Consider the following 16,064-nt stretch of genomic DNA (forward strand, 5'->3'; position numbering starts at 1 on the left):
CAGACAACTGATATACTAAATATACTACTTTTCTTTTGTAAATACATACTTATATAGATAATTACACCCAGACTCATGACAAACAGACATGTTCATGCACACAAATGTCTGTCCTGGGTGGGAATCGAACCCACAACTTTCGGCGTGAAAGGCAAGTATCTACCAACCACGCCAACCGGCTCAGATGGTATATCTTGAAAGGATATTAGTATGTCAGGTTAGGTATGACTATTTCAGGTTAATCATACTTGGCAATTATACTGAATATGTACTAAAACATAAATTATATTGCTTAGTTACCATTAGTGTGAGATGATATACTGACATTTCATAATAACATTAATTTTTTTTATGTGTATATTTTTTATTAGAGTATTTAATTAATAGGTTTAGTTCACTCGTTTGTTTGTACATTAAATTAAAACAAAAAATGTATTAGACTATGTACTTTATATTGAAAAACATAAGTAATGAGATTAGTACTTGTTTCCCCAGGCTCTTCCAGGATGTATTCAAAACTTAACTGGGATGTATTTCAATCAATCCCTTTTTGGGGAGAAGGTTTGGAGCTTATTCCACCACGCTGCTCCAATGCGGATTGGTAGAATACACATGTGGCAGAATTCAATGAAATTAGACACATGCAGGTTTCCTCGCGATGTTATCCTTCACCGTCAAGCACAAGATGAATTATAAAGACAAATTAAGCACATGAAAATTCAGTGGTGCTTGCCCGGATTTGAACCCACAATCATCGGATAAGATTCACGCGTTCTAACCACTAGGCCATCTCGGCTTTTTTAATGTATTTCAATCAAATGCATCAATTGCAGGGTTGTAATTGCTTTTAGAAATAAGTTGTTTTTTTTCTTCGAACATACAAATTCAGCGCTCCATGACATACCGCCCGAGAAAGGTCCCGATTTGCAAATCTGTATAGTCTAATATAAGAAATAAATTGAAAAAATTTAGTGTATAAATTGAAAAATATAATAATTTATAATACTAATATAATACTTTTAATGGGAAGAGCATTTCCAAGCCTTGTGAGACTCAGGGAGGCGATAACGTTATGGCTGACCTCTGTAATTTAGTTAACTAGCTAAGGGTGCTATTAATTTTAACACAAATACCCTTTTGAACCAGATCTATAAAACATTACAGTAGGCACGAATTGAAGATTAAGACTTAATATTTCTAGAAATTTCAATACATGAAGCTTGATTTATTAGGCTAAAACTTTAGCGCGAACGTTTTAGATCAACTTTGAATTATAGATAAATTAATGTTAATGTCCACAGTTCACACTATATCCTCTATCTAACGTGTATATATAAAAGCAAATCATCAGAGTAATATAGTAAGAGCAACGTAAAGAAATGTTGAAGAAATAAATGAACAAAAAGAAGAGTAAAGGTGAATTTATCTCATACTTTTTAAAAATAGTATGAAGTAATCTTAGAATAAAGCTAAACAGGCCGGGACTTAGATCTAAGCACTTTGATATTTGAGGCACCCCACATTGCGAAGCGGTCAGAGTAAAATTATATTATTTTTGGCTGAGTCGGGCCCCTAAGCCATTACCTTGTAAGGCTAGGTATAAATCCAGGGTCGATGCTTTATTAATCTTTTATCTATCTATTCCTACTTTTACGTAGTTATATCTGATTTTTAATGTTAAATTCATTAATAAATATTAGACAGTATGTAGTTGACGCAATTGGTTAACCTGATAGAGGTATCATTATGAGAAGTTGTTTAGAACTAGCATTCGCCCGTGATGCTAATTCAAAAAGCGGCCTATATTCTTCCTCGTGGTCAAAGCTTACTTCAAACCAAATTTTACAAAGATCGGTTCTATCATTTACCCTCTGAAAACGTAACAGACACTAAAAGTCACTTTCGCATTTATAATAATAAAAAAAAACATATTCTTTCTTTGTAAAGCTTAAACAATTTATATAGTATGATATATTTACATAGTTTATTAATAAAAAAAAATATTAAATAAATATATATATATAAATCAATTTTTAATTATAGTATATGACATAGTCAGTATTTCAATTTTAATTTTAATGTCAGATTTTCAAATAAATAGGAAATCGGTTATGAGTACCACAGTTATAATTATGCTATGTTAAAACTGAAAAAAATATGATAAGGCCACCTACACACGTAAAGATTAGTATGAGACAGTTAGTTTAACTTGTGTGGACTTTTTATAATATAGTTTGGTCATGAATGTAGAAGTTACATTAGTGTTTAGAGTTTCAGAAAGTATTTACTTTAGGAAAAACAATTATAATTAATAATTGTCATAATATACTACCTAAGAATGGTAGGTTGATTGATTTTATTTCATACATATAAATAGGTTTGTAGTTGCGTACATTTGAAAAAATACATTTTAGAATAGGGCTTGACTTACGGGCCGTTTTATTTACTTCTATTATTATTAATTAGATAGTCGTAAGAAAAGAGAACATTGTACATCTCCGTTACCGCTATACAACGTTTATAACTAAGGGGGTTAAAGAGATTTAAGAAATCGGTCGTAAAGTTTCTAAATGTATAAAAAAATGCAGAACCTCCTTTTTTAAAATCGATTAATGTAATACTCAAATAATATAGAAAAGGGCAAGAATAACTACAGATATTACTAAAAAGCGACTTGAGCAAAATCGTGTGCAGGCGCATTTAGGCGCAGTCTAGGATGCGGAGTACGCCACGCGTGTGCGCATCGAGGCGCTCTCCATAAAGCAGAGAGAGCGGTGCTCTGTATAAATTAATAAATTAATAATTTTATGGAATTCCGCTATAGCGAGCTCATCCGTTCTTTATTACAGTGAGAGTTCGGATTAGTACAACTTACATTAACGGCCCGATTCTAAAATTTATGATATGATGTATATATATTAATTTTAGTGACTCATTACGTCAAATACCAAACAGTTTTCTATCGAAGATTAATCTTTAAATAACCTTTAATAATTACTGAACTAAACTAAAAGGTAACAAACAATGCTTGTATATAATAATAATAATATAATATCCTGCGAAAATATTCACACACGGCCATTTGATCCCAAATTAAGCAGAGCTTGTGCTATGGAAACCAGACAACTGATATACTATATATACTACTTTTCATTAATTCATTTATGAACACAATATATTTCATTATAAATGATATACATATGTATATCGGACGCAATATTTCCAATTTATACATTTTATTCTAAAATATTAAAAATGTAATTAATGTGTAAATATCGAAAGAATATAATTAATTAACACAAATGATTTGTATAATTAAATTTTTAATTGATCTCATTATAATTTGGACCCATAGAGAAAGATATAGATTTGAAATCAAGTAAAGCTTTTTCGGTATAAGACCGTAGTATACAATTTACGTCTTAATAAGGGAAGGTCTTAATAATGCTTAATTTGTGATTATAATTCATCTCGTGCTTTACGGTGAAGGAAAACATCGTGAGGAAACCTGCATGTGTCTAATTTCACTGAAATTCTGCCACATGTGAATTCTGCCAACCCGCATTGGAGCAGCGTGGTAGAGTAAGCTCCAAACCTTCTCCTCAAAAAGAGGAGAGGAGGCCTTTGGCCCAGCAGTGGGACATTCACAGGCTGTTACGGAAGGGAAGTAAGCACTATAAGTTCATTGAATAGACTTAGAATAAAATACTACAAAACTCGATACAAACTAGTATGTAATAAATTTAATAATAAGAGATCATTCACAATAGAAATAATTTATTAAGTTACAATTCTATATGAATTATATGAACCTATTGGTCAATAAATTTATTATATAAAATACTTTAAAAGTAAAATTGTATTTTAAGTCTTACCATTTATTAGATTCTCTCATCTGGCAGTGCGAGATAAAATCAAAGTACATTTTTTACACACATACCAACATCTGATTCTAGTGAACGATTAAAAAGATAGCGATCTAATCATATGTTAGTAACAATATCCAACGCACACTTTAACCATTCACATTATTCAAGAAGAAAGCGCTAAAGCGCTTTAATTTTTTTAATAAGTATTTCTTTTATAAAACTGTTTTAAAAATCTAGATTCTAGACGATAGAATAAATGTAAAAAATTCGAATGCCTTAATATGTTATATTTTGAAACAACCACGGGTTATATAGTATTTTTATTATCATAAGCTGATTTTTCAGGTGACTTCTTAAATGAAATAATACTGAAGTAATATTTTGTAATTTACGATAATTCTATATTTTTATCATATATTTTTTAATAATTTTTACTTAGTAAAAGTATTCACTTCTACAAGCCCTAAAGTACATCGCTATATTATGGTTTTTGAGTAAAATATTTCGAAATATAGAATTTCGAAGATTTAGCCACGGTACATGTAATTTTAAGTCCTTAATAAATATTGTTTGACGATTTGTTAGCCACTTGAGCCGCGCCAGGGAGGATTATTAATTGATTATATGTATAAATTTAGACTAGTAATTAAGATCATTATCATTAATCATATCATAATCATTAAGAATAATCATATTTATCATACAATGAAGGCGATATTACGAATACGACTGAAAACTGATTACGCTGCATAACTGTCATAAAACATTTGGTTTAATATTCAATGAAATAACAGTAATTTAAAATGTCATTCAAATGAGAATTTGAATTGACAGAGAATAACAAAAACTTAAAGAATCTACATAATACATAAAAGTGGCATAAAATATTTTTATAAAGATTTATAATAATACAATATATAATATCACAGTGAAAGGTTCGATTATAATGCGAAGATTTTCAAGAATCGACCATAAATCTAAGCACACTATCAGAGAACATGACGTATTGGAATTTCTAGAAAGAGTCCCCAATACGAATTGATACGTATCGCAGTAAGACAAACTGCCTAATCGATCGGGGCGTGCGTCACGATTGCTCTCGGTCGCTAAATTCATCAGTCGATGACACGGAGATAAAACAGATATTATGTTTCATGGGCTGCGTCGAACGATTTGTTTTAATTATTGAGACAACGACGAACTCATTGAATCGGTTAAGTCATAATTAAACATGTGGATTGCAACGATTGAATCATTAATGTCTTTACCGTCTACATAAATGACTTATGAATATCATTTTTAAAGTCTTTGTTCTTTTTTTCGTCGCAATCACCATGAAGGTCCAACTTAAGAAGGTCTTATTGTTATTTCAGTTTATCGACACAAGATAAAATTAAATTATTTTTACATGAATAAATAACATATTAGAAGGATTCAAGTGTTGTTAGCTCTATTTAATTTATACTCTACTGAAGTTAGATTAGAAGTAAGCCGAGATGGCCCTGTGGTAAGAACGCGTGAATCTTAACCGATGATCGTGGGTTCAAACCCGGGCAAGCACCACTGAATTTTCATGTGCTTAATTTGTGATTATCATTCATCTCGTGCTTTACGGTGAAGGAAAACATCGTGAGGAAACCTGCATGTGTCTAATTTCACTGAAATTCTGCCACATGTGAATTCTACCAACCCGCATTGGAGCAGCGTGGTGGAATAAGCTCCAAACCTTCTCCTCAAAAAGAGGAGAGGAGGCCTTGAGCCCAGCAGTAGGACATTCACAGGCTGTTACGGTTACGGAAGATAGATACATTTAATACAAAAGTCAAGGTAAAATTTTTCAAAATTACATAGCAATTGAATAAGAAATATTTAAAATAATTCAGTACAAGTAAACGCGATGGTAAACAATTTAATAGAATACTAGAAGTCGCTCCTTTGCTCGCGGAGATTAAAAAAATAAATAATTTTACAAAAAAAAAAAAATTCAGCGCGTCTTGATAAAAGATAAAGTTTAGCATACACGTGCAGCTAACGGAAGATATAGGTACTTAATTACTTTAAATACGCATGTAATTATATGGGATCTCTCCACACACATCAGCGCCGTTACGTGATGTGCTTTATGAACCGAGTTGTTAGTGAAAAATGATATTGCTTCTTACATTTTACACGACACGACACGACATTGAGAGCGGCCGAGCAAAATTACAATAAAATTTATCGTGTAAAAACAAGCCCTTAGCTCAAATCATATTTTATGTATATTTAAATATAATTCAATATAAAAGTGAAGATACTAAGGAAAGTTCGAAATATATAAATTATCTTCTACACAAATAACAGTATATAAATATATTTATAAAGTATTTAATATGAATGAGAATATAAAATATTTTTTTATTAATTTTCTACCACTACCATATTGAATTAAAGATTCATAATATAACATTATAAATAAGTCGAGATGGCCCAGTGGTAAGAACGCGTGAATCTTAACCGATGAACGTGGGTTCAAACCCGGGCAAGCACCTCTGAATTTACATGTGCTTAATTTCTGTTTATAATTCATCTCGTGCTTTTCGGTGAAGGAAAACATCGTGAGGAAACCTGCATGTGTCTAATTTCATCGAAATTCTGCCACATGTGTATTCTACAAACCCGCACTGGAGCAGCGTGGTGGAATAAGCTCCAAACCTTCTCCTCAAAAAAGGGAGAGGAGGCCTTAGCCCAGCAGTGGGACATTTACAGGCTGTTACTGTTACTGTAATATAACATTGCTAACTAATGTTTCAACATGAATGCGAAAATAAATTATAAGTTACAACATTAACGCGTTACCAAAACAAGGCTTATCAACGTGATACTTTACTAAATGTGTCTGCTTGCCTTAAGTAGTGCCGATGAAGAGTACTTCAACCAAATTTATCTTATTTTAAATTCCTTAACGTGTGCTTGACAAGATAACAAAAAGTCCAATTACCCTTCGAAACTTTCCGTTCATAATATTTTAACAAGCGATATTTGTGAAACTAATATATATATATATAAAATAATATTCAGCTTAACCGTTAGCTGAATAAATAGATAACTGTTTTATATTTATTTAAATAAATAATTTTCAATATGGCAACTTAAACCCTCGGTTTCAAAATCAAAATATCATCAATATGTAAAAGTTTGATCAAGGACGAAGTATCATCGCCCGCTTTCTCTCATTATAATATTTTATGAGAGGCTTTGAATTTTTCCGAACCTCATAGAGTAGGCCCGTTTTAGGATAATAAATTATGTTTTGTATGATTTAAAATTCTTTATATCAGGTCAGAGAAAAGCTGCTCTATACAAAAAGCTTTAAACAGATGTGAAATTAATTCTGAACTTCATTAACTTAATGGGAATAAATTATTAAATGTGATACAAATACCATGTAAAGGTGAAAAGATAAGTTACAAAATAAATTAAAAAGTTCAAATAAAAACATTTTAAAGTTTCTTTTTTTTTTGGAAATCCTTATTTTCTATTCACATAGCTTGATCCATATACAAGATGAAACGTCATATGAGACTAGATTTTCAAGTGTCATCGCAGTCCGATATTAGTATTAAAATAGCAAGTCACGTTAATAATTCCCAAGTGAATGTTAAGAAAACGTAAAAAGCTTTCAGTTCCACTATTGGCACGGACATAGCGTTGATGTCTTTTGTACCAACATCAAGCGAGCCGCCTTTGTAGTCGCTATCTTATCTCGTATCGAGTAAACGATATCTCTACTTCTCACAATATAAACAAATTATATGTACGTAAACAATTCCATGAACCGTTGCACGAAACCGGGTAAGTTTGTAAAAAAGAACAATATTTAATAAGACATGCCACACTGACACAGTTAACAATATTTTCTCCGTAGTGTATATCGACTATGAAGAAAGATTCGATTGTAATTAACGATACTTGATTTGTGCCGTCCGATAATCGATCGACTAACTTACCGATTCTAAAGCATAAATAATCCCGAGCCACTTTGACAACACTTTGAAATTGGAACGTCAAAATAGGGTTGTGCCACGCACGTGTCGATAGATGTGGATGTGAGCGCGACGTGTGGTCGGAACGAGTGCCGCGGGAGACTGGCGCGCCGCCGCGTCTGCCTGCACCTGCCGCCCGGCCCCCGCGGTTAGTGACAGGTGATGCTGGTATCGGTATCGATAGTGCCAGGGTGGTGGTCATCATATGTCCATTACCTTGTATTCAAGTTTTGAAATGTGATAAGGGATAATTTGACCACATGCAGTGTTTTTATTATAAAAGTAATAAAGAAATAGATTATATTTTAGAAAACGATTAGTAAGTACGAATGCTTAAAATATTTCTCACTCGATATATTAAATTAATCAAACAGACCGATCGTTTTCACTAAATAAATAATTAATAAAATCGTGCTTTTATTTTAACGCAAGTATAAAATAATATTAAACAAAAAATCAATAAATACTATACGTTGAAGGAAACGTACCTAGCGTTGATATTTTACATTTTATCGATAGATAAGATTTATCGACAAATACCTCAACTAAACACAGCGTAAGCAAGAGATACACCGACTGATCAAATTAATTACCGCCTCATCTCGACGCACCACCATCACGTCGAAAATGTATCACTATCTCTATCTATCATATAGTAAAAATTAATATTAATAAGTCTATCTCTTTCATCGTGAAAAAAACGCGTAGAATCTGATGGTAGCGCGTGCCGAATGCGAAACGGGAAGTTTTCACCTGACTTGTGAATGAACATCGTCGGTGCCTTTGATCTTTACTAGTAATACAACTATCGAAGTTGTAACACAAATAGCGTAAATAATTTACGTGTTTATTGCAATGCAGTAGAGCAATGAGTCGCGTAAAACGTTCACCGATACAATTTGACAATATTACAACTGATATAACAAACCACGTTGGTTGGTTACTTTAAATAAACATTATTTTAACTTTCCATGTTCCTATTGATAAAACGACGAAATAAGGCTTGCATATTTTTTCTGTGAGAACAGTTTTATAAATTAAGATCAAAATGAATACAGATCAAGTTATGCCAATTCTACAAATAAAAAAGGGAATAATGACACGTGCCTCTCAATCTGATAGTTATTCTATTCTCTTCTTTCCGATACGACCGTAGAGAGTTTAGGCCTACAACACTTTCCTTTCAAGGCACTGTAGTGTAAACTCTGCCTTACTCCAAACTGCTGGGTGCTACTGAGAATTTCTTGACAGACAAACTCACTAATAAATATTTAATAAGAGTTAGCTATTAGACCAACGTCAGGCAGTCAATGTAAAATTTGTAAGGTTTTATAATAATATAAACAATGTATACTCGTACGTTGGTCTAATGGCTAAATCTTACGGCTTATCGTATTTATATAGACAATAGTAACATTCTATAAATATACATACATTAAAGACTTAAATATATACAAAAATCACTATTGAACAAATTATAACCACGTATAATGGTGGCAGAATGCTAGTAACATTTCCTCTTTGTATCGCAATTTCTATTCTCTGGGCGAAAAATTAACCAGATCTCCTGTCACATGTAGAGGTAATAAGACGTGTTGTACTATTTTTAATAAAAAATTTTGCACTGTTACTCCAAGGTATTTCAACTGCAAATTGTTTATATATTAATAGTAAATATTGAGATTATTATATTAGAAATACCTATTGAAATATAGAATACAAAAAAATATTTACAATTCAATTTTCTTACAATACAAAGGCTGACCTGAAAGACCACCCCGACTGAAGCATTAATATAAGTAAACAATTGAAATAATGAGACAATCTCTAGCTCAATGTTTATAGTTTGCAGTTGATGTACGACCGAAATTAATAAAAAATATAACAAAGAAAAATATAACATATAACATAAAAAATATAACATAGAAAAGACTAAATAAAGTATGTCACTAATCAATCGTCAGTTGGACAGTCAAATTTTATGACGAAAATAAACCATTTCGTGCAACATTGTTTTAAGAATGTGTCAAACTAATTATAAAGTTGTAAATCGTCTATATCTATTAATGTCTTTGATTAGTATTAAGACGGCTATGTGTGAGTAGGATCTGTGTCGGATAGCCTAACAGTAATGTATAAGTAGGTACATATTGTATTAAGAGATAAACAAGACTAACGACTAAAATTGATAAATAAGTAATAATTTGTTTTTAAATAATATAAGTGTTTGTGTCAACTATACACTAAAAGTTTAGTGGTGCCAAGTTGAGTGAAAATTCTACATATGTTTAAAATTAAAATTTTACCCTGTGATTTTTTAAATTATATTTTAAATATATATGAATGCAACTCAACTTTGCAATTTTAATCTGTACTTACAAGGAAATTAAGAAAGAACATAAGTGATACGTTATAATTTTACGACAAAAAGAAAGAACTCTACCTATGAAATGCGTTTATATTTCACACCTTAATTTAATTTAGGTTATTGATCGATAATAAATATCGATCAATTAAGTCATTAATCGATATTTATTTTCCCTTTTTTAATAAATATTAAGCTAGCTAAGTCATACATTAATTCAGCAAATACTTACTATTTAAATCTAGTCTCTATTAAATGAAACTTTATAAAAACATCTGGAAGAAATGGCTTCATTTAACAGCACTCTGCAGAACAAAACAAACTTATTCTGTACTAATCGAATATCAAACTCAAGCCCCCTAACGTTGAAAGCGTTTATAGCATATGCATAAAATTATTTATCGAAAATACGAACCCGGAACTCCAAGACGAAAGTAAAAAATAAAGTTGCAAAAAGTTTACACTCGTAAGTATTTTATTGATTAAATTTACGCCAATACTAATCATTATGACAACGTATATAAATAACATTAAGCGAAAGTTGATAAAAATATTTTAGTAGAAAGTTATAAAAGGGAAGATACGTCCAAGATTTGCGTTGCCTAGATACAACTACGGGACTTCAGCCTTATTAAAATACATGTATAACTAATGCTACGTCATCACCCGATTCATCACAATTTATTTGTTGTATGTACTTTACTTATCGATTGAACCAGTAGGAAACTTGCAATAGAAAGTAAGAAAAACACGAAGACAAAGCACTCTGTAACGGGGTATTTCAATCTTCGCTTGTGCCCGGAGCAAAATATCAATAAACTGTGCCCTACCATGTTGAGAATGGAAATAGCTAAGGCAGTGTTCAAGCTTATCGTCTAAACTAGTGTTTAGAATGCAAAAAAAAGTTTGTTTGTTTGTTACGCTTTCACGTCGTAACTATTGAACTAATCATGAAAATAAAAATTAGCATTCTAATTGAAATTATCACGGTTACAGACAAGGACATACACCTTACACGTGATCCCCCCGCCCCTTCACATGCGGACGGTCGAAACTAATATCTATCCATCTCTTTATCCCATGTCATTCCATGGTTCATTTGATCTCTTTCTCCTCTTACCTGCTCATCAAGTCGTCGAAGATTTAACAAAATAAAGAACCTCACATCTACTTTTTAAGGGTAATCAAATGTTACTGAAAAGTAAATATTTAAAGTAGATTTGAAAATAAATCTTTTACTGGTGATAAAGCTTTGTTCAAGCTCGTTTGGGTAGGTATCACCCACTCATCAGATATTCTACCGCAAAACAGCAGTACTTGGTATTGTTGTGTTGCGGTTTGAAGGGTGAGAGAGCCAGTGTAATTACAGGCACAGGGGACATAACATCTTAGTTCCCAAGGTTGGTGGCGCATTGATGACATAAGCGATGGTTAACATTTCTTATATATCCAATGTCTATGGGCGTTGGTGACCACTTACCATCAGGTGATAAAAAAAAGAAACTTTACATTAATGTGTGTAATGGCCCTAAACGTAAAACAGTCAACAACGAGCTCCGTTGTGAGGTCGGGGTCGCGATCCTCATGAATGAGAGAGCAATTTCGTATGAGTTACCCGCATGGTAGGAAAATAAAGTACCATATTATGTAGACGAACATTTGAAGCATTGTATTGAATTTCATTCTTAAAGGTATAGCATTAAGAACTGTTTTAAAATGAGTGTATTTTTTGCTTTGAATAAAAAGGTAATTTGGAACGTTAAATTTATTGTTGTTTGACAACAAACGAATTTTAAAAATCATATGAGCAAAAAAAACGAATAAAAACTTCTTTTTCTTCAATATGTAAAATATGTTACCGTTAGGATATGTTTTAAATGCAGAATAAAAATGCTGTCATATCCGCCCTAAGTCCAAACCAACGAAAAGATCGATAACTGAAATTTTATCACAAAGTTTTAAAATTGTACATTTTAGTTTAGTCTTATAATATATTAACAAATTGTTCTAATACATATTGTATTAGGATCATAAAAACTAAACACTTACAATTATACTGATTGCTATATTTGATCCCAATTTATCCCTATATTTTTATGTACTTAATAATTATTGGTGTCGACAGATAGCACTTAATCTAACCTAACTAAGAATTAGTTTGTAGTAGTTCAAAGGATTAGATCAAAACTAATTCGACCAATCATAATAAATTTTATAATGATTTAATTTATGACTGAAATGCTCATGCTCTTTTAATTTGGAAGAATAGTTTAAGTAATAAATAATATATTAATAACGATGTCAAAATTTAACAAATATGTTTATACATAAGCATAATAACACGTAAGGTCTCATGAAACAAAAGTATGATTTTAAGTAATTGGCAGTTTTATATTTTTGAGTTGACTATCTTATTTGTGTACCTAGACAAATCATCCATTAAGTTTATAGCTCTTAAAGTTTTAAAACGTTTGAGCTGAAGCTACCATTATATGAGATATATAATGACTTAAAATGTTCATCGATGTACCAAATTCAAAAAGTTTAAAAATGCGACCTTTTCCCACTTGTGTCTTCAATTTTTTCATTATGCTTGAAGCATTACAGTCAAATCAGCTTGGATACGTTTTTTCTTTGTAGTAGTGAACTGACATAAACACTTTTATATACCGGTTTATAAAATGTTAAACGTAGTTTTTAATAATGACCTCCAGATATTTTGTAGTCATGCTCATCTTTCCTTTCATCCGATAAATCAATTATGTAAATGACAATTCATTCTGATATTGGGCCTCGTTTCTACTCTGAAATTACTTTACCTCTTCAATAGTATGTTTACTAACATGTCTCGAAAGTAATTTAATTTATCTCAAGCTAATTGTAGCATTCATATTCATGATAGGATTTTTTTCGCGACATAAGTTTTCAATCTTCCCCATATATTATGAATAAATCAGTAATAAAATAATAATAAACAAAATTCCACTTCATGATATATCTGTACATATTGATAATTATGTAGGTATTACATATACCAACACATATAAGAATTTTGGTAAACTGTTTGGTGTAAGACTCGATCAAATTGTAATATATAATATTATATGTAATATGAATTATTATTAAATATTACTGAAGAGTATCAGTAATTTTTGATATTAAATAATAATGATCTACATTTTTAATCTGACAACAAGAACATTTGGATACTCTTCATGGCGGGAAATTGACTTGCTTTGAATGTTATAAGAATATTTGGTGATTACGAGAAACAGGGAATTATTTTTTCATTTCATCAAAATCTCGTTTTATTTCTGAATTGAGATAAAGTTCTTTCAATAGTTCCAAATAGACTAATGAACAACTTATCCTATGTCCTATGGCACGAAGGAGAGCTGTTAGGCACCCTATGTTAGTCTGAATCCCTGACAATATGAATCCAAAATTTCATATTGATCGGATGACTAGTTAAGATGTGAAAGCTTAACAAACAAACTCACATTTATAACAATAGTTAGGATGACTATTCTATACCATAATTAAAACAATGATTTCTCCAAAAACTATCATTATTTTCAATGAGTAATTTTATAATTTTTATTTTTAAAAGAAATTATATTTATTATACATTTATTTTACAAAGATATACATTATATCCACATAGGCTGATTTCAGGTAGTTTCATGAATTCTCTGTTTCTTTGTACCTGAAACAATAATACAATAGTTGTATTCAGTAAAATTTAAAAATATCATGTTATTTTATATTAATTTGTATACACTTACTATAAACAAATTTTTATTATAACTAGCTACTATTTTTTATTAAATATATTAATCATAAGCTCATGTTTTGATATCGGCTGAGAGTTGGAGACCTGGTAACCACTCATATGGCAAGGTTTATTACCTATCACTGACACCAGCAATCCACAACCAAAATGTATAACTTAGCTTATTATTACTTGCATGTATTTTTGTTATCATCTTGGTTTGTACTGAGATGGTCCAGTGGTTAGATGAATCTTAACTGATGATTGTGGGTTCAAAACCGAGCAAGCACTACTGAAATTTCATATGCTTAATTTGCATTTATAATTCAGCTTGACGGTGAAAGAAAACATAGTGAGGAAGCCTGCATGTGTCTTATTTCACTGAAATTATTTCATTCAATTCCAATTGTGTATTCCACTAACCCACACTGGAGCAATGTGGTACTTCAAATATTCTCCTCAAAAAAGGGAGAGGAGGCTTTAGCACAGCAGTGACACATTCACAGTCTGTTACTGTACTGTACTATGGTGTGGTGGTATTGTGGTGAAATATAAACTAATTATTATTACATAACCCACCATAGTTTTTTCAGCCAGTAAAATTACAGACAAAAAGGAACACATTTTACAATGCCTGTCTGCATGAACACATATTTTTCTATGATAAGAATACACTACTTTAAAAAAAAAGGGGTAAGTGCCTGAGTGCTTATATGAAAAACTACCAACTTAGAAATAGCAGTTTTTTTTTCGTTTAAAGTGTACTAGCATATTTTCCAGGAAACACTAGTATTTGTTTTTACACCAATTAAGCATAAATCTTGTGTTAGGAGTGTAGACAACAATACCCATGGTATTAGGATGACTGGCTTCACTTTCACATAGGTTCGCCCTTCTACCATTAAAAATAACAAAACAATAAAAGATCAATCTAATCAAACTATATACTACTAATTTCATGTGTATAATCATACCACTGTACAGATTGTTAGTTTATAAGAAATTAATGCAGATTTTAAACTGTAGAAAAAAAAATTAATAGATCATTCAGATTAAAATGAAACTCACAGAATTTCAATTTTTTATAATATTTTGCATCAATTATATTAATGTTTATAATTTATCTCAAACTGTCTCTTTGTAATAAAAATAATACGTAAGCTTTATTATTTTTTCACAACTCATCTGTGCTAATTTGGCTAATTGATGATAATCTAATGGTCTACTTACTTGCAATTAACACAGGTATAAAATACAGTTTGGCCTTCATCCGCTGATCTCAGTTGTAATGTTGCATATGACATTCTATCATTGCCACACTTAGGACATTTTCTTTCTACCACAGGGCCTTCTGGATTATCCATGTTCAAAATATTATCATTATTTAGTGTTGATACAGTGTTGAAATGTATTGTGTATTTAAACTTTATGTTACTGAAACCTAAAAGTTTTAATTGTCTTTTAATAGTGTAAATTCAGTATATAAATAATTCATGTATGTTAGTATCACTCATGGTGATTTTTAATAATGAATAATTAACTGACAATAATAATCAGAAAAAAACAAACACATGTAAGTTAATGTACCAAATGCTTAAAAATAACACATTTTTCCTCTATATATATAATAATAAGAACTTACTTTCAGGATCATAAATGGCTTTACATGCATAACACTTTACAGATCCAAATTCTTGTAATAGAGGCAATATTGAACCACATTTTGCACAAAATGCGGAAGTACTTGAAAACGGCCCGGTACCTTGCATTTTAATTCTCTGAAAAACTACACAATTCTATGAAAACACGCAATCATAGCAGGAAATTGTTATTTTAGGTTATTTATTTTATAAACATAAAACATAATAATATTACTTAAATATTGCCAATCTGAAAAATTCAAACAAAATCAAAATCTCGATTATTATTTCGCTTACGATTAGATCGAAAATGCATTTCACTACATTGCCATGTGTGAAAAAGATGTAAATATTGCTTATTTAAGCTAGTACAAAAAAGGTAATTAGTGTTTG

The 16,064-nt window shown here is 30.9% G+C and overlaps 2 protein-coding genes across 2 annotated transcripts in view; both read right to left on the bottom strand.

Moving 5' to 3' along the window:
- LOC126772809 (cuticlin-1) overlaps window positions 1–7,974 on the bottom strand; it is an 89,544-nt gene extending 81,570 nt beyond the window's left edge. Inside the window, exon 1 of the mRNA XM_050493398.1 lies at window positions 7,859–7,974. The gene's annotated coding sequence lies outside the window, so the exon portion shown is untranslated. The remainder of the gene's footprint in view (window positions 1–7,858) is intronic.
- A 5,836-nt stretch (window positions 7,975–13,810) lies between these two features.
- LOC126772880 (DNA-directed RNA polymerase I subunit RPA12) lies at window positions 13,811–15,966 on the bottom strand. Its single transcript, XM_050493486.1, has 3 exons — window positions 15,674–15,966; window positions 15,262–15,472; window positions 13,811–13,965 (listed from the first exon to the last, which is right to left on the bottom strand). Exons 1-3 carry the CDS (start codon window positions 15,798–15,800, stop codon window positions 13,941–13,943), a joined length of 363 nt encoding a protein of 120 aa, XP_050349443.1. The 5' UTR covers window positions 15,801–15,966; the 3' UTR covers window positions 13,811–13,940.
- Between the last annotated feature and the right edge of the window lie 98 nt (window positions 15,967–16,064).

This window comes from Nymphalis io, chromosome 13, assembly GCF_905147045.1.
Source record: "Nymphalis io chromosome 13, ilAglIoxx1.1, whole genome shotgun sequence".
Taxonomy (NCBI): domain Eukaryota; kingdom Metazoa; phylum Arthropoda; class Insecta; order Lepidoptera; family Nymphalidae; genus Nymphalis; species Nymphalis io.

Excerpts from the sequence above, each read along its gene's own strand:
- LOC126772880 (XM_050493486.1), bottom strand. The coding sequence starts at position 15,800 with ATGCAAGGTACCGGGCCGTTTTCAAGTACTTCCGCATTTTGTGCAAAA. Across the intron at positions 15,473-15,673 it reads AGCCATTTATGATCCTGAAA|GTTTCAGTAACATAAAGTTT; the intron begins GTAAGTTCTTAT and ends TAAAACTTTTAG. Across the intron at positions 13,966-15,261 it reads TATACCTGTGTTAATTGCAA|GTACAAAGAAACAGAGAATT; the intron begins GTAAGTAGACCA and ends TTATTGTTTCAG.